Source organism: Bactrocera dorsalis, chromosome 4, assembly GCF_023373825.1.
Source record: "Bactrocera dorsalis isolate Fly_Bdor chromosome 4, ASM2337382v1, whole genome shotgun sequence".
In the NCBI taxonomy this organism is placed as follows: Eukaryota; Metazoa; Arthropoda; class Insecta; order Diptera; family Tephritidae; genus Bactrocera; species Bactrocera dorsalis.
The window spans coordinates 67,336,309-67,356,102 of NC_064306.1; the positions used below are offsets into that span (position 1 = coordinate 67,336,309).

At 36.9% G+C, this 19,794-nt stretch overlaps 1 protein-coding gene across 2 annotated transcripts in view; it reads left to right on the top strand.

Moving 5' to 3' along the window:
• The window catches only part of LOC105233319 (protein lozenge), a 44,882-nt gene that overhangs the window by 7,573 nt on the left and 17,515 nt on the right, over window positions 1-19,794 (top strand). The window contains exons 2-3 of one of the 2 annotated variants that reach the window (XM_049455079.1): window positions 3,701-3,940; window positions 13,507-13,620. In XM_049455079.1, the coding sequence (XP_049311036.1) occupies window positions 3,701-3,940; window positions 13,507-13,620 (354 nt within the window). Of the gene's footprint in view, window positions 1-3,700; window positions 3,941-13,506; window positions 13,879-19,794 lie in introns of both variants that reach the window. The other variant, XM_049455078.1, reaches the window with a different exon arrangement.

Consider the following 19,794-nt stretch of genomic DNA (forward strand, 5'->3'; position numbering starts at 1 on the left):
AAATCTTGTGTCACAAGGCATGCCACAAAAATCAATGCTCATATTTACTCGTATAATTAATATACCGATATAGTGTAAAAGTAATGGCCACAGGCACATGCGTACATACAAGAATATAAATTTGGTACATAAGGCTTCATTGTGCCTGTAATTCAATTCGCCTGATATTGATACGTCTTTCAAGTAAGTGCTATAAACCTATGTATATGTTAAAAAAATTAATGAATTAGCTTTTTTTGTTGGCATGAGAGTTTGTTTTTTGCGATTGTAAGTTTCAGAATATTCCCTTTTCATTCATGAGATGCTTGATACTTGAGATATTAGGTACAAAATATAGTTTTATTGACCGCCAAAGTAATGGATATGGGATGAACGCGTGTTGTATTAAAAAATTAAAAAAAAAATCACAAACACATACATACATAAATGCAATGTTATGATTACAGTAATTTAAATTTGAACAACATATGTATACTCAGACTGAGATATGAGATTAAAATGTCAAAAACTTGTTAGTTTTGGAATTGGTTAGTTGGAATTTCGACAACTGTTGAATCAGTGCATTGACTAATTTTCGGCAGTCCAGTAAAATCTACTTCATTAGAAACAAGTTGCTTGGTTCACATGCCATTTTTTCTGTGTTTTCTCTGAAGGTTCCATTGAATAAAAAGTTTCCATAAAATTCAAACTAAAATAAAAAAACTTTACTGTCGCTTTTCTTATATATTATTACCACATCAATGCGTTCAAAAAACTTAACGTAAAAACTTAAATCATTGTTATAGTATTTTCATTGAAATATTACTCCATTGATGCTTCCTCTCTGAGAAAAATGATTGGAAGTTTGTACGGCTGTTTTTTGGAATCGTAGAATCCAAATTTAGCCACAAATGCTTAATTGGATTTAAATACGGTGACTGACCTGCCCAGTTCAGTTTTTCGATTATGCTTTCTTCAAAAAAATGAGAAGCCAAGCGAGATGTGTATTTAGGGTCAGTATCTTATTGGAAAATAAACGACCCCAAATTAATTTTTTCCGCACTAATTGTCAAATTTTCACTAAAGATGTCAACATATGAAGCACCCGTCATTCGTCCATCGATTTTAACTACACCAAATTTTGAAAAACAGCTCAAAACCATGAGAGAACCTCCTCCATGATTCACTGTTGATTGTATGTTCTATATGCACTGTGCTTAATCAGACCAAATTACTTTATCCCAAAAATTGGTTGGCATATTTATATATGCCTTGTAAACTTCACTCTCTTTTTCCTATTCGCAATGTAAATCATAGGACTTTTTTGCAAGATATGTATTTCTTCAAATCAAATGTTCGTGATTTCCTCTTTCACTAATGGAAACAGCCTAAGCAAAACTTTCAATCAACTCCCTCAATGAAATTTGAGGATTTTCAGCAACTTTTCTTCATATCAGTCGCTAAGCATATATGAAAATTTTGAGTTTTAGACCTTCAACATATTGAGTCCTGTATGTGTTTCTTTTCTTGAAGTTTTCAAAAAATTTTCTTGCTCCTCCGATCGAAATGGAATATTTTTCAGATATTTTTTGATACGTGTCACCCCTCCTCCCATCTTCTACAATTATACTAAAAGTCTTTTCAGAGTCAAGCAAAAATGGTCGTGGTGGAATCGCGATGAGGCGACCAAGCATTAACGGTCAGGGAGGTTTTGCTATGAGTTTGCTGCATATACTTTCAGCAGCTCTTCTACAGCCAAACTCTCAATTCGAACCTCTACTGCTAATATTCGATCGACAGAAGGAAGCAATCGGCCACACATACTCGTATCGATAGTGACTCGCCAGAATCTTTAGTTGCTAGGTTGGCTTGTTCTTATGCTTTCAGCATACATATTGTATATGATAGTCCGAATCTGGTGTTATTACCACTTATTCCTATCTATGGTGAATTCATTGGTGAAACATTAGTCTGAAGAAAAGCTTTTGGAAACCGACTGTCCGTGTGTTTTGCCCAAAGGGACGAAGTTGACATTAAGAAATTAACTAAAAATGTCAACAAGTCCGTCAAAACTTAAAATTTGCTAATTCGGGAAAAAAGTGTTCGAACTATTCAAGTATCCCTCAGTTTTTAAGACATAATATCGGCATATACTACTGTGGGTAAAAAATAGTAAGATTTTTTAGTTTAAAAATTGCTCGAAAAGACATTCGTCGACATATTTTTTTCTTGGTTGGTTTGACTGTCAATGACATCTGTACCAAATGTCAGATAAAAAGAATCACTAGATTACATAAAGTGCATTCAGCGATTTTTCCGATGAGTGAAATCATTCCACAAAGAAGTTACATTCAATTTTGTGTTGTGGAATTCTGATGCCGAAACGTTCAGAATGTTGAAAAAGGCCTTTGGTAATAATTGTGTGTCGCGAGCAAATCCTCTTGATTGGTACAAATTGTTCAAACAGGGTCGGGAACACGTTGACGACGAACCACGTCCAGGACGGCTATCAACATCAACTGTTAATGGACACATAACAATAACAATAAAGAAATTAGTGCTTTACAATAGACGATTAACAGTCAGAGATCTTACTGACATCCTTGGAACATCGAAAACATCTGTGAAAATCCATTTTGAAAGCTCATTTTGGTTTAAGAAAACTGAAAGCACGATTGTTTCCAAAATCACATAATTTTTTTTCGAAAAACAGCGTCTAGTAGTCTGTGAAACAATGCTTCCCGACTACCAGGATGTCATGAAATGCATTATTCCTGGTTATGTGTCTTGGATCTATGCTTACGACCCGGAAATAGACGATCAATCGGCCGAATATCGTGACAAAGGTGAGCCGAAGCCGGAAAACCACGTAAAAGCAGGTCAAAAATCAAGATTATGTTGACAGTTTCCTTCGATTCTCGAGGTCCAAGTATCTTCCGACTGGCCAAAACTCTCAACAAGGAATACGGTACTATTTGAGTGTTATGCGCCGTATGCGTGAAGATATTCGTTAAGAGAGGCCGGAATTATGGGCCAATAACTCTTGATTATTGCAGCTCGATAAAGCACCGTCACATAATGCATTGACTTTTCGGGAGTCTTCGGCAAATTTTCAAGCAATATCGTGCCGCAAGCACTGTATTCGCCTAAGTTAGCTCCGTGTGACTTCTGGCTATTCAGCAAACTGAAACGACCACTCCGGGGAAACCGTCAATTGAAGAGTTTAAGTGTGAATCGCTACGAGCATTGAAGGCTATTCCTAAAAATGTCTTTTACAACTGTTTCGAGCAAACCCGTTGGTAGAAGTGTATTGGGGCCAAGGGGGATTACTTTGAGGGGCACGACTTAGATTTCGAAGTATTCTAAAATTGTGAACAAAGTCTTACTATTTTTTGCTCATACTCAGTAGTACATTTCTCACGCATACTTTTACTGTTAGTAACAAATAATTTTGATACAACAAAAAGTTGTATGTATGATCATTCTTGCATAATTAACTCAAAACTCACAAATCTCAAGTTGTGATGGTTTTGCAGTAAGCTAGTGATATTATCATCACCGATGCTTAACATTCAATAATGTTGTCCAGGACAACGCTTGTCAACAACACGCCAAGCACTCGCACTATAATTAAATCATATTAATGGAAATTGCACATAATTAATTAATCAAGCATTTTAATTAATAACTAACAACAACAAAATATCGTTTAATCTTTCAGTACGCACCAGCAATCCATATTTCTTATGCTCCAAGCTGCCACCGCACTGGCGTGCCAACAAAACGCTGCCCAACTCCTTCAAAGTGGTGGCACTCGTGGAGGTCGGCGACGGCACGACGGTGACGATACGCGCCGGCAACGATGAGAACTGCAGTGCGGAGCTGAAGAACTGCCAGGCGACGATGAAGGAGCATGTGGCCAAGTTTAATGATCTGCGCTTTGTGGGACGCAGCGGCCGAGGTGAGTGATTGACAGCAAATAAAGAATGAATACATTTAAGAGAATAAGATTGAAAAAAAAAAGAAATTGTGAAAATCAGAAGCAGCGGCAGGAGCAACTTCAGCAGTCAATAATGAGCCACTGTGGCAGCGTTTAACTTCCGTCAAAGCGTTTTCGGCTTTGTGGGCGCACAAGTGTTTACTGCAAGCAACTTGAGCTTGGTTTTTCTCACATGCGAAAACGCATTTTGCGTCACCTTAAGTGAGACAAATAAATAGGCACGAATAAAACGAATGCTAACTGAACGAACGGGCGTGCAACGGTAGACACTTGCTGATATTACATATACATTTATATGTATGTGTATGTGTTGAGCTGCACAAACTCAATGAGGTTCACTCACAGAAGTCGTCACATTATGTCGATACGCCCCAGGGGGTCAGGCACTTATTGAACTCATTTTACATATTCACAGAGGTTCCTCGCTTGCCTTGCTCCCTGCAAGCCTGTTAGTGCCGCTCACAACCCTTATAAATATTTCCAATTTCGTAGTGTCCAAATTGCATGCGTCGTACGTCAAGGTGTAATTCTGCAGCAGCGCAGAAGAGCGTGTCGTAGTCCCAAAACTGCACCAACTGTCATCTTCCATCCATCACGTGTCCATGCGCTTAGCTGCAACCAGTCATTCACGCAGTCAGCCTATGACATCATGTTGCCGCACTTGGCGTTCGTGCGATCGTTCAGGTTGTGCTCCGCCGTGCTGCTTACAGAAATTGCTGAATAGCTGTACATTTTGCAACTTCTGACACGCAACACAAATTTTTGCCATCAATAATCGATTTTAAAGTGTGCACGTTGGCATTGTTGTTGCGCTGCGATTGCAACATGTCATCTTCATTCCATTCAACGGCTGTGCCAGCGCGCCGGTAGCGTGTTGCAAATGCTGCAAGTGCATGCCGGTTGTGTGCTGCATCGCGAACGCTCGCTAATTCTCGGCCCAAGCCGGCAATTAATGCACTAGAAAATTCACGCAACGGCCAGAAGGCATGCGTAACAGTTGGCCGAAAGTGTTGTTGTTGGTGGTGGTAATTAGGCGAAGGACTATGAAAGCTGACTGCATTTTTGAGATACTTTTCATGAAGTAAATTAATATTTTAAATATATTTATATATTGTATGTAAATTCGATTAAACCCCTCAAATTGAAAATGGGCGGAGAATACTCTTTACTCTCTACTGAACTCTTTTAGAGGCGTATTTATTTTGTGCAAACCATATACTTAAATTTTCTATGCATGAATGAGTTCAAAATTGCATTTTAATAACTTAATTTAAGTCGTAACAGACCTTATAATTTATGTAAATGAGCGTGGTCTTCTGATCAAAATTGAACCGGACTGACAAAAAAGTACATTTGCAAGTCCTTGATTGCAAATCTTTATTATCGTCTTTAAAATAGACTCTTAAATCAATTTAAAAATTATTCAAATTTTCCCCCACTTGTTATAAGTTAAGTACGGCCTTCAGATCCTTCACCGAATTTTGCGTTTTTCGGCTAATTTTTGACCATTCGCTTTGGACAGTGCCGACGTCATCTTCATAAAGTCACGTCTGGGTACTTATAATGACGCTTTTGGCGAATATAGAATCCTCAGCCAACCAGTTTCTTTTTTGACCTTTACTCGACTTCGTTCTAGAACGGTTTTTTTTTTGTGAATCCAACTTTGTTGCTAAAGAGATTCCTTGAAAGTACAAACTTCGATGATTTAAAAATTTCCTCTGGCACATACATATGTTCGTTAATATATTGTACATATGTATATAAGAGTTCTTATGACCTTGTGGCAGTTAAGAGCTTGCCTTTTTTTAACTATGTGGAGTCAAGGACCTTAATAAAGTTTTTAGGAATTCCTTTTAAATATTAATAATTTAAACATTTTATTTTATCAAATTTTTGAATTTTAAGAATTTTGATATTGTGGTTAGCGGCTTAACATTTCTTGGATTGAGATAACGAATAGAAAAACCCGAAAGCACTGAAAGCATGTGTGTTTGAGTACGATAACAAAGTAAATGCATAAAAAGCGGATAAAAATGGTGTCGTTTACTTAATCACATCGATAATAAAATGAAAAAAATCATAATTCACTTGAATTATAAAAAAATTAAAACTAAAATTTTATTGGTGCGATTAGTATATAAGACCCAAATGTTAATTTGTAAAACAAAATACAATTACATACCTACATATGTATAAGCAAAGTTCAAAATAGAAAAAAATATTTATACTGAAATACTGATTTGAAAAATTTTTTTTACTAATTTTTATAAAAAAATTATAAAATTTTTTTTTTATTTTGTATTTTTTTTATTAATTTAAATTTGTTAAGAATTTTAACTTGAAAGCTGGAATTTAATGATACGAAAAATATATTTAGGTACTTGGATAAATGAGTATAAGTACTATGACCTCTACCTAATGTATTCATTTATTTATAATTGAAACATTTAAGGTCCACATCCAATGTGAGAGAACAAAAAATATTCAATTTTTTTTTTTGAGGAAAAAATTTAAATATTTTGAAGTTATACGGAATCTCCAACGGCGCTATAAAGTGCCATTCACTAATACAGTGGTTCCGGCCTTGTCGGTAAAACACAAAAAATAATTCTCTGTTAGAAGTAGTTAAAAAACGGCAAGATCTTGTTGGTACTTATGCTCGAAGAATATTAAGAGGTTGGACCTGGAAAGTATATGGATATAGCGCCGTCCTGAACCAACTCATCTTAAGTAAATCAGACTAACTAACCTTGGAAGGATGCTTAGTTTTCAATAATCACTTTCGGTTGATAAAAACCATACTATATCCTTCCCAGGTTAGATTTCAATAGTCCATTTCGGTTGAGCATACCCTCTAAGCCGTAAGGAGGAGGATACTACCACTACATATACAAACAGGTCCGAAACAGATTGCGAAGTAGGCAACAGAGTATACTGCAAAGACCTCTTTTTCTTTCCGTGTAAAAAATTCAGCCAGCATCTTCCAAGTGGAAGTACTAGGTACAGAGAAGAAGTAATGAAACGAGGTAGCACGATTATAAGGTCTTAAGATAGTACATCAGTGTTAATTGAGCCCGTGAGGGCAGCACTCCTACATATCTACCTACCTGTAGTCGAGAAAACAAAAATTTACAAATTGGCTAAATTTTGGACGTTTTTAGTATGGTAAAATTCGATCTTTGACCGGATCAAAAAACTGATAGAAATTGTATGGAAAACTAGGTTTATATTATAAAGAAAAATCGCATAAATTTGCAATTTGACGATGAATGTTTGTTATCATTCGAAATAACATTCTTTGGCATTTATGTTTAGAAGTTCATCTCTTTCAAATGTTGGCCGCAACTAAGTATCAGATGGTCCATCCGTTTCATCCAATTTTCTATGACAATATCTTGTATGGTAACTAGCGAATGAGACGCGTGATGTTTTGCTTCTAGGCCTAAATCGAGGCGAGATTGTTCGAATAAACTTTACATTTTATATATCCCCACAGGAAAATGTCTAACGGTGCGATATCAAACGATCTTGGTGATCAGTCGACCAGCGAAAACGTGAAATTATCTGTTCACCGAAGAGTTCTCTCAATAAATCCATTGATTGATGCGATATGTGCAAATTGGCGCCGTCTTGTTCGAATCAAATGTAGTAGAGATCGCGAGATTCAATTTCAGTCATCAAATGGTTGGATATCATGGCGCGAAAACGGTCACCATTGACGGTTACGTTCTCACCGGCATTTTAAAGAGATATGAATCGATGATTCCACCGGCCCACAAACCACACCAAACCCTTATTTTTTCTGGATGACAGCTCTTGAATCTCTTTAGGTTGCTCTTCGTCCCAAATGCGGCAATTTTGTTTGTTTACATACCCATTGAGCCAGAAATGGGCCTCATCGCTGAACAAAATTTGGCTCAAAAAGGTCTTCTTGCTACTTTTCAAGAGCCCATAGAGCGAAGCGATATTGAATATTGAGGGCTACACTTTAGAAGCCTGTAATTAAAAAATATTTGAAACTTTAGTTTGCTATTTGCAGGCATAACCTCTCCATAAATGCAAGCATAAATAATTAGATTTTTTTTCGAAATTTCACACTAGGTGTGCCCATCGTGAAGTATCGTTTTCATAACTCCATTTTTAATTTCATGTCTCACACCGTTATACATACTATTTTACACAAGTACAGCCAAGTAAATATTTAACTACAATTGTTTGGTAAATACACTCCACAGTTAACGCTGAAAAGAGCAGCAAAGCAATTGTCGCATATAGACATACATACTTTTGTACATACATATGTACATACAAACACACACACATACAAATGTAACTACGCAGTAAGCAAAGCAATCTTATTGCTGTCTGTTGGTGACTATTTAAATGTCGGTTGTGACGGTCGCCGCTGCCTTTGATTGGACTGACATTTAATCATGCGCGACAGCGAAAACAATAATTACGAGCATAATAATGCCGCTGCAAGGACTGCGAGCGACTAAATAAGATTTTTTAATTTACTCCAATCTTTTTTTTTGTACCAACTACCAGTGCTGGGGGAAAGTGTGTGAATGCGCGCAACAAATTACCATTTTGTCATTGGTCACTTGTTACAGAATCCGCCGCTGGTCAGCTGGTGTTTCTGACAGCCGCTTGAGCGCCAGCACAAGTCACATCAAATGTCATTTTCTTTATTGCGAGAAATTTAGCGTTTAAGCTGCAATGAAAAAAGCTTATTCAAAACCACCACTAACGATGGCAATTTGAATACTCAGTTGGGTAATTTATAAAGTTTGTAATAATATTGTCTTCATCAAAAGAGGGGTCTCTCATCCGCGGCTTTTGTGCTTTTTCATTGGGGGCGTTTTTTACGTGGCGGGTATGATTCGCCTTCTCACTTTAGCTTGCCTTCAAACGAATGTTCTTTGGCTACACAGAGGATACTTGGTCTAGGGCCGGAAAACCTGAGCTGCTTAAGCCATATTTAAAGAATCGTTTCTGGCCACTCCCAAGTGAATGGCAATCAAAAACTTTCCTCCTCTAAGAAGAATTTTCTGAAAGGCAAGCGTGGAAAGTAAAGGGTAACCGATTCGAAGCCCTGTCGATTAGATAATAAAACAAGAAAAATAAAAAATATTAACTTCGCTTTATTTTGATTTTAATCGTCACTTTATATGGCAGCTACATAATATGTACATATGTATATGTTATCGTTGTCCGATCTGAACGATATTTTTGGATATTGTATCAATAGCTGGGCAGCAGTGAAAAGTGTTGCCAGAAGCAAACAACTTCACTTCTACTGGGTGCCAGGCCAAAAAAGCATCGGGGGCAATGAAAAAGTGTACACAAAATTCCTTTTGGCACTCGATGGAAGAGAATGTAGAAACATGATCGGAATACTACCTGGTCAATATCTGATTGCGGCACACGCACGCAGAATGTGGCTGATAGATGGAGAAGGCTGCAGGAAATGTCTAGAGCAAGGCACCAGAGAGACAATGGAGCATATCTGGTGCGCAAGTCCCGCATTGGCAAGCCTACGCTGTAAAAAATCTCCATTTGGTATCGCAACGAACCAAAACTGGTCTATGCGCGGTTCATTGGCCTATCAGACTAACCTAAAAAAAACTTCAGAATTTAAAAATTGTAAAATCGCAATTTTTGAAAATTTTAATTAGGAATAAACTTGGAAAAAAATAATAAGTCTTAAGGACACAAAAAACATTGATTTTGGGGTTTACAGTCATCTAAGAACTTAAAGACGGACTTATTCTGAGAAGCTTTGCCAAAGAAAGTTTACCAAAAATGTCAACATTAAAAAACCGAACCATTAGAGACCGAAGAAAAATGTGCCTTTCTCTTACATGATTGTAACTCAAAAAAGTAATGATGCAGTTCGATTCGTAGGACCTGAAATAGGGGGAAACCGTCGAATTTGGTCTTGTCTTTTTTTTTGACTATCACAGTGTAATTTTTATCGGTTATGTGTGATCGAAATTTTAATTTCTCATTTTCAATTTAATTTTTGGAAAACAGTTTTTTTTCAAAGTTTCAATGCGGTATTTGGTATTCGAAATTTGAAAATTATTTTAAACCACAATTTTCGGGATTAAAAAATAAAAAAAAATTTATTTTAAATTTTTATTTTGTGTTTTTTGTTTTTTTTTTTTTTTATATACACACATAAGTATATTCAATAGTAGTTTTAAAACATTATTTTCAACGCTGGCTTTGGCCTTTCTCATTTGTTTTCACTAAACTTTTTTCAATGACGTTCATATTAAGTAAAATAATTTTCGATTCTCTGCAGTAAATTTCACTGCCAGTTCATAAAGAAAATATGTTTTGCTTTCGCAATTTGTTTGATAATCTTAATCCTGTTGCTGATAAAATCTCATTTTGTCAAATATTTGACTAATATGCTCAAAGTCCTCATTAGCGGCAGCATACTTTCACCAACTCGTCACCAAGCAAAGCAACGAGTTAACATACACCCGCTCTAGTACATACAATATATAAAATATAATTGTATATACATATGTATGTATGTCTGCTGCTGTGTCAATGAGTTTTTGAGCGTTGCTTGAAATACCGAAAACTTAACAAGATTAATGAATTCAATTTGTTTGCACACAACGCAGTTTGACTTGTGTATAGAATGCAGAAACTCTCTTTTCACGCAGAAGAAAGCTTAGTTGCGGTGAGTGTGCTTATCATTGTCTTTTCACGAAGAGTTATGTTGGTTTTGTTCTTGTTTTTTGATAGCCGGTACTTACACTTATAATGAGCGCTTGAGAGCCTGCTGACACGCGTCATCAATAAGCGGCTTTGAGCCGCGACAACTAAATAAAACTCAAAAGGCAAACACCCCACCAAAAAGCCAAAACTGAAAAGCGATAATCAACCTTGCCCTATGACATGAAACAAAATGCGCAACAACAACAAGGTAAAGTGGTAAAGTGATGCCAACGCACTGATTTATCTGCTGAACTGATTTTTAACTCCACATTTGATGGATATACGAGTATATTATACTTATGTGTATATGTAGTTAAACACATACATATACATATATGATCTATATATGTAAATACTTACCCCTTTTGGGTTATTTTCTGCTCGCACGCTCCTTTGTTATTCGGCTCTGAGAGCGCTGAATTGCTTTCCTGATCCAATGTACCATTGATGATGGTTGTTGGCGTCGGCGCTGAATGACTAATTTAGATTATTACCTTTCTAGAGTGATTTTTTGTTGTCTCTATTCCAAAGGCTGCGTAAGCATTGATCTTCGCTTTTGTCTGGCTTTGTTTTATTTTGATGAATATCGCAAGCAAATAGCTATCAGACACACTCACACATTGGATAATACATGTATATATGATCTATATAATATACCTATGTATATATGTAAGTTTGTAAGCTCATCATAATAATATTTTCATTGTTAGGACAATGCCACGAATTTTGAAAATAATTCTTTTCGCTTTTCCACAATTTTTCTTAACTTCGGAACATTGTTTCGCCGCTTCGCTTGTCTCCACTGCGCCTACTACAACTTATATTATTATACCTGTGTCTGTATGTAGTGCTGTATGTATTTTACCTATGCCTTTATGTAGTGTGGTTGATTTATTTACCTATAATTTTTATTAATTGTACTTTCAAACGCGATTCGGCGTTATTTTCTTTACAACTTCATCGATCGGCTTTGGTTTTTCGCCGCCTCGTCCACACACACTTTCAAATGCTATCGTTTATAGCTTCGAAAATCTTTGGGCTATAAGCATGGACCCGTGCCAGTTGCAAATGTGCGTAGTTAATAACTTTATTGCGCTCGTTAAGAAGCCTCAATAATGCTTCGTTGGTAATTTGGTTTGCTCCGTGCAATTAGTTGCCTTGCTTACTGCCTTTGCCTTTGATCTGATTTGTGGTCCTTTTCTGCTTTTAGTATTAATAGCGGGAGTTTTAATTTGAAAACGCCTCCAAATGGTAAAACATTTTTATTATAAGTTTTTCTGCTGTAATCACCTAGTTATTTGGACTGTTTGTCTGCTTGTAGACAGTTTTCTATGATTTTGTGTAATTATTTGAAAACTTTTAACTTACCTCGTTTTTTAACAGAAATAAAATGTGAAGATTTTTTATTAAGATTGGCTTAACTACTGGTTTTCTGTAGTTTTGAAAATATTTTCTTTTTTCTTAGAAAGAAAAATTAATAATTTTTTCAGGTTATGTTAAGGGGTTATGTCCATTTCGAGGTTCACTAGTTTTTTTTTATAGAGAAAACACAGAAACTTCAAATTTAATGGTGAATGTTTTACTTCATTCGATAGAACATTCCTTGTCACTTGTACTTTGAAGTTTATCTATTTCAAATGTTGAGTCCAATTTTCGATGACTCGCTCGAGTATTTCGATGGTAACTGAGGAATGACACGCGGCCTGAATCGAAGTGGGATTGTGCACATAAACTTTAGACTTTACGTTTCCCCACAGGGTAAAGTCGAACGGTGTGATATCACGCGATCCTGGTGGCCAATCGACTCTAGGAAACAAAAACCTTGAAATTATCCGCTTACCGAATCCATTAATTGATTGGAAAGTGAAAGTCTTGTTGAAACCAAGGTTCAATATCAGGCATCAAATAGTAGGTTATTAAGTCGCGAAATTGGTCGCCATTGACGGTTAAGTTCTCACCGGCATCATATTTGCGGAAATATGGACCAATGACTCCACCGGCCCACAAATTCTACCAAACAAAATTGAAGTCAAAGTTCGTAAAAATTTGGGTATAAAATTTATTCAAGATAGTTCTTAAACAATAAAATACACCGTTAACACGTACATTTAAAGCCTTTCAACACTTTTTAACGTGAACCTTGCCACTGACGCTTGTTGACCCAGTAACGTTGCACATTGTATCCACAATTTTCTCACCCATAATTCATCATTTTCCCATTTAGTTGCTGTCAAAAACATTGCCAATCACGCTAAAGAGTCCTTAAAATCATTTCACACCCTTGGCGGGCTTCTTTTCGGCAATTAAATGCTCCACTTTGCCGCTTCAAGCAGTGCCGCCAGCTGTTATGGCGCGTGTAATGATCACTTTAAATTAATTTACCCATCAAAAAAGCGCGGGGCGGGGCGGGATAAGGCGTAATTCCTTCAGGATGTTGGCGTTGCTCAACAAAGGCAAAGGCACCGACTGTCGATTGGGGGTCGTTAAAGCCAGTCGAATCGCCACGTACTCGTGTATGTGGCAGCCAGTTGCAGCCTTCCGTAGTCTTAACACCGTCGCTCAGCTGCTAAATCCATTTGCATGTCACACGATTGACATATTGCCACATTGTCGAAGATTTACGTTCGCACTTTGCTTTCGGAACGCAACGGCGTCGGATATTTTAACATTGTATGCTGTTGTTTTTTTTCTTCCAAAGTCACTTTAAGCCACTTTAATTGAATAAGCCTAAACTTTATTTCGACACTAATTTATATATGTTTGTTGTTTTTGTTTTTGTATATTTTCAGGCAAAAGCTTTACGCTTACCATCACCGTACATACGAGTCCAATACAGGTGGCCACCTATGCCAAAGCTATAAAAGTCACCGTTGATGGTCCGCGTGAACCGCGCTCCAAGACAAGTAAGTTCGATGTTGCTGGCCGTGGCGGGCGTTTGGTGGCGAGTAAAAAGGCACAAATGACACGTAGATATTCTTCCTTCTCTATCACTACTACCACTACTACTACTACCACTACCAAAACTACTACTACTCCACATAGTTCCAAACATGCTTTATACAAGTCGCAAGTAATGGACTCACAATCACCGGCCGTAAAATACCCACGAACAACCGCAACGCCAGAGCAGAGTGATTGTGATGATCCCTTAATGAATAATGGTGAGAGTTTCATCAGATCAACAACAATCCATCCATATCAAATCAGCTCAGATCGGACAAGTTAAAACACTCATTGAGGGTATAATAAAAGTATGGGAGAAGCATTTAAGAAGTCAATGCAGAAAACGGTTCGAGTGTGTGTAAAAGCATACCAGTTTTGGGTTTAATTTCTAGGAATGTTAAGAAAAACTGCTCATACAACTCAATCTCATAGAAGCATGGTAGGATGGATAGATTCTCCGAAGGCTTAGTGTACTTATAGCACATTGAAAAGTTATCATACATATGTACATACAATACATATAAGAATTGCTCAACTGTTCGGAGGGTGCTTTAGGCTTTCAGCTCTTTTAAAAATGAACTCGCTTAGAATCAGTTTCTAAAAATCCATTCCATTCCATCCTTATTACCTTACCGCTATCAATAATTGAATTTGTTAATTCGCTGTACTTAATTTTTTTCAATCCTTTAGATCCGTTAAATTTATTACATTGAGGTTGAATTATAAGACAACTTTTCGGAAAGGGTGTTTATCGATGGATGTAGTCAGCCATTGAAGGCAAATGTAGAGGACCCATTGGAAGTATAGATTATTGTTCCAAATTAGTATACTATGTCTCTGGGTGCCTTCTGGTATTGCAAAATTGAATAAATGTCTCAAACGTGCGTCCCCTCTTTCAGGGGTTCACGTCTTCAATCTGTTGTTAAGGTGAAAGACCCAGCGCTTATTCTTGATATAAAGCTTTCATGGACGGCAAGTTTTTAGGAGAGAGTTAGGAAGACATCCATTGCCTTATATTGTTGTAGAGGGGCTATAGCGAAAAATAAGGGATTCGCCCAATAGAAGTTTTTTAATCCTACGAAAGCGTAGTCTATGGTATCTTAGACTAGAGGGCGTTGGAAAAGGATGCTAAAAAGCTTGAGCGGCTCTCATCACTTTTGCCATTTTAATATTTCACCCGTGCACATGGCTACGAAGTATTCTATAAGGCTTAGAGAACCTGGGGGAGAAGGGGTCCACGCCGCAATTCTCACCTCCTTAAACTGCATTCCTGAAAACTCGGATCATTGCGTCGCAGAAGCCACTCGTCTGCACACATACCACCAAAGGATATGTAAATGGAAAGAAGTCTCTGGAGAAGAGTCGTAGTGAGCTTTTTCAAAGTTGAGCCGGAAATAGGAGGGCATGTTGGAGGGGGATTGTTTTGTAAGGAGCTCTTCGTCAATCTTGGCTTAAGTCTACTAAACCAACGTAGTGTTTTTCAGACAGAAGTGATTGCTGTTAAGGTGGCGGTAGACGTCCGGCTACAAAGTGTAGCTTCTTTCAGTGAGGTGAGAATTCACTCCGGCAGCGAAGCCCTATTACTGAGCTCGCCAACTTTTCGCTCAAAGCTAGTCAAGGAGTGTCTATCCTCACTAGAAATATAATCTAGCTATTTAGTCATCAGACTCTTTTGAGTGCCTGGTCACAGTGGATTCACTGGCAACTGCAAAGTCGATGGTCTAGAGTAGAACCCGGGCAGATCTACAGAACTACTTGCGTTGAACTAAATTCGTCTTGCCGCAGTCGTAGGAGTTTTTTACTGAATACTGTCTGGTGCGCATTTCTACAGTAAGGTTAAAAATCTTGTTTAACGTTAGTTATCAAAGTTACCTTCGACAATCCAGAAGACATATAATAGCTTAAACTGGCATTAGCCGTTTCAACATATTTGTGTTATACTCAAAGCGCTTTTTGTATTTGTAAAGGTCTTATGATGCAGTCTATAGGAGTTTCTGAGGTATCAGAACGGAAAAAAACGTTATATGCGTTCAAAGCTCTTCAAGTGAAATTCTTGTTAGAATCGACCTCTTAACTTGGCCTAATCTAAACTAAAGTACTCCATAGTTTTTTTACTCAGTTCAGTACAGTCGTATCTTTTTCAAACCCCATTTAGACCAAACTTAATTAATTTGCAACAATCTACCGATCTTCGGCCAGTATGTCTTTAATTATGAAGATAAACTTCTTAAAGGGTTATATCCAGTTGTAAGTCAGAAAAACTCATTTTTTGTTTAATAAACCGCTTAGAAATTTTTCCTCATAGACTCGGAGAAAAACGCGTTTTAAGTTTTAAGAGCTGATTTCGCCAAGTCAATAATTTTCTTAAAAATTTGGTTATGTCTGCGGAACGAATTTCCGAATTACGCTTAAATTTTCGGAGAGGATGCTCAAATATGTACGTTAATAAGAGATATATGTATACTTACATATATGTAAAATGATAAATCGTTTTTTTGAAATTCACAACACACTAGGTATTTCTATTTATGGTTGTACACTACTTAAGGGATTACAAGGGCTTCCTCGGGTAAAAAACAGCCTTATTTTCACAATTTTTTTCTATATTTTTTCTCAATAAAAAATTTCATTCCTGACAGGATCATCTAAAGTGAAAAAATACGTGTTTTAGCTAAAATCTTAATTTAGAATTTGGATGAGGTAATAAAAACTGAAAATTGAATTTTGGCAGACATTTTTATAAAAAAATTAAAAATTCAGTGAAAATTTCGAAAAAAAAATCCTTCATCCTAGTCTTTCAGAAATATATTTTAAAGACCTGTGTAAAATTTCATGAATATCGGTTGAGTATTTCTCGAGAAATCGTGCTAAGCGACTTCAAAAACACAGTTTCGGGAAAAACGCGTTTAAAGACGGCACTTAGCCTAGCTAGCCACGAGTGCCCAAGATCTCACGGCTGTATCTCCGAAACTATTCAACGGATCAACTTGAAAATTCAGATCAATATTCAAGAGGTGTTGTAGATATTAATAAGATAAAAAAATGGTGTTTTGAAACCCATAAACCCATGTAACCCCTTAAGTGCAGTTGACAAACATTATTATTTTTTTTTTTTTAATTTAATTTTATTTTATTAAAGCTTACATAATAAACAAATTATCATATAAACTAAAGTACGCAGCGCTAGAATCATAGGCTTTCGGCTGAAAAAAACATTAATTTATTTGCGTAAATGTTTTCTAAGAGTTGAAGAAATCTTCATCATTCTATGTAACTCACATATGTATCTCAAGAATTTCATTATTTCTTCAATAATTTTTCTATTCCCTCCTATTTACATAAATCTATCGTCTTAGCCACATTAATTGATATTTGCTCGTAAATGCCTCACCCATGCCACTCATCCATATTTGAGTCACATATTGATATCCTCTTTTGACTTTTATATTTATACACAAAGACATTACAAAAAAAAAATACGAGAAACCTTCACAATTCGCAAAGGACACAAATATCAAAAGGAAAAAGTGTGCGGCAAAAGCCACAAAAAATCTCACTTTTTGCCACTTGAGCGCATCAAGTCATGTATATTTAAGGTAAACAATTATTATCTACTCAAAGAGACAACGGCTTTGCGTATCCAGCTGAGTCCGAGCGCTGGCACCTTATTATTGATTGTTTGGAAAACATTTGGCATGCCAACCATGTGGTCAACCAAACTGTTTTTTCTTTGCACCTACAAATTGCACACACGCACACACATATACACACGCACACCAATGCACACACATTCTGGCACTTGGAGAAAACGGTAATGCAGGAAAAGTAAAAATGCGGAAAACCGCATAAAACAAGGGCATAATTAGCATTTACGCAAGCAGGAATTACAAAGTAACAACAACAACAACAAATGTCGGAAAAAACTTACCCAACAAAGGATCGTTTTCGCTTTGCCATTTTCAATGCAATTTCCATGCACACTTTTTATAATCCCTTAAATGAGCTATGAGTATAAGTACATAAACAGCTATTACATTGCATTATGTGTATGTGTGTGTGTAGTAGTGACGTTTACGTCAAAATATTTCAATATTAGATCGGTTAAATGAAGGGGCTTAAGGCGCACGCACACACAGCGTGACCATATGCATGATTTTTATCAAATTTTCAAGCATAAAAAGTATATAAGGCATGCCCTATATATAACATATCCATACATATATTCACACATATGTATGTATATATGTATGTATGTAGGTTTAAACTGTGTCGATTACTAACCCCTACTTAACTTAAGGCTACTAAATATTAATATATATATGTATCTGCAGCGTTTCAAATGACGGATATGCACCGAAGTATATACTATATACACATCATGCTTATACATACGCAGAAACTATATTTTATATATTTATGCACCTGTGGAAATATGAGCGTTTCTCGGCGTAATGTTGGGTCAGTGTGTCAGCAAAAAAATTTCACTTTACAGAGGCTTTGGCATTCTTTGCAGAAATCGAAGAGCAGCCAACAGAAGTGAAGTTTTTCTTAAACAAAAAAAAACGAAAAAGTAAATAATAAAACTTGCGGTTTTGCACTGAATTTTTATTGTTCGGCGTTTAAATTAAGTTTCTGCTCGAAAGTGTTTGTGTAATTTAGTAGAGCATTTGTAAGGCTTCACCGACTATGTACATAGTACATACATACATACATATGTACTATCGTTGCTCGTGTTTGGCTATCGTGTTCTGAAATGCGCCATTTTATCGTTTCTTATTGGTGTGTGATTACCTTGAAAGTATGTTAATTGCCGTATTGTGTTTATTATTCATATAGGTTACAGTTGTTATTGTTGTAGTTGACTAAAGTGTAATATTTTATTGTAATTAGCAAGATAGCTGTATGAATGAGCTAAGCGCCAATTTTTACCGATTTTCTCCGTCACAATTGCTAGTTCTGGCGCAAGTTTTAAAGTTCTAAAAAGTGTGAGAATCATTATTTACTCTTCAAGCCTCCAGATACCGAATATGTGGACTCTAATGCCTATGACTGACTTTTTACTGAAAAAAGCGTTTATTTTCTCAGATCTTTTAATGAAATTCGTTGATGATAACAGCATGCCCTTATGTCAAGTACGGTGATAATCGGGTCAAAACATCCTATAGCTCCCAAATACCAAATAAAAAGATTTTTTTGCACTTGCTAAAAAGCTTGAGAGTCTTCAAAGAGCGATTCTCATCGCTATCTCTCGTGCACTACGGACTACACCAACGGTAACACTTATTGCCATTACGAGTATCAATATTTCACCCGTGGACATTGTCGGAAGGCGTATGGCCGCTAAGTGTTATGTAGAGAATCTGGGTTTATAAAGGGGTTCGAGCAAAGACACGCCGAAATTCTCTCCTTCTTAAACTGCTTCCCTAAAAACTACGTCGCAGAGGCTACTCATGGCTTCTTTTTCTCTGCTCACATACTGACAAGGGATATGTATATGGGCAGAAATGCCGGGAGAAGAGGCGTAATGAACTTTTTCACAGATGAGTCGAAGCTAGAATTCAACCTTAGCTTCAGTCTACTAAACCACTGCAGTGTGTTTCAGACAGAAGTGACTGTTATCAAGGTGGCGGTAGACGTTTTGCTAGGAAAGAGTTGAGGATTCACTTCGAATCAAGTTACTTCCTCATCAGACTATATTGATTGCCTGGTTACAGCGGATTCGCTAACAACTGCAAAGTCGATGAGCTAGCCAGAAGGGGTTCCCTTGGCCAGAGACCGAGTTGGATCTCCATTGACGTCTTGAGTTCTAGTACTGACCCATTGAAACTCGTATGCACATAGGAGGCGATTGGCTGCTTCTACCATCGGGTGCTCAATCGAAAACCTTTAAAGCTGGAGTGTTCTCTACCATCCTGACAAGATGACCTAGCCGTTGTCTCTTAATTCACTGAACTATGTCAATGTCGACGTATAACTCATACAGCTCATCGTTCCATCTAATACGATATTCACCGTTGCCAATCCGCAAAGGACTATAAATCTTCCGCAAAATCTTTCTCTCGAAAACTCGTAACGTCTATAGGTGCGAAGGCATGGACGATGACGACATCTGATGAGTGACTTGTAGAGTTTGT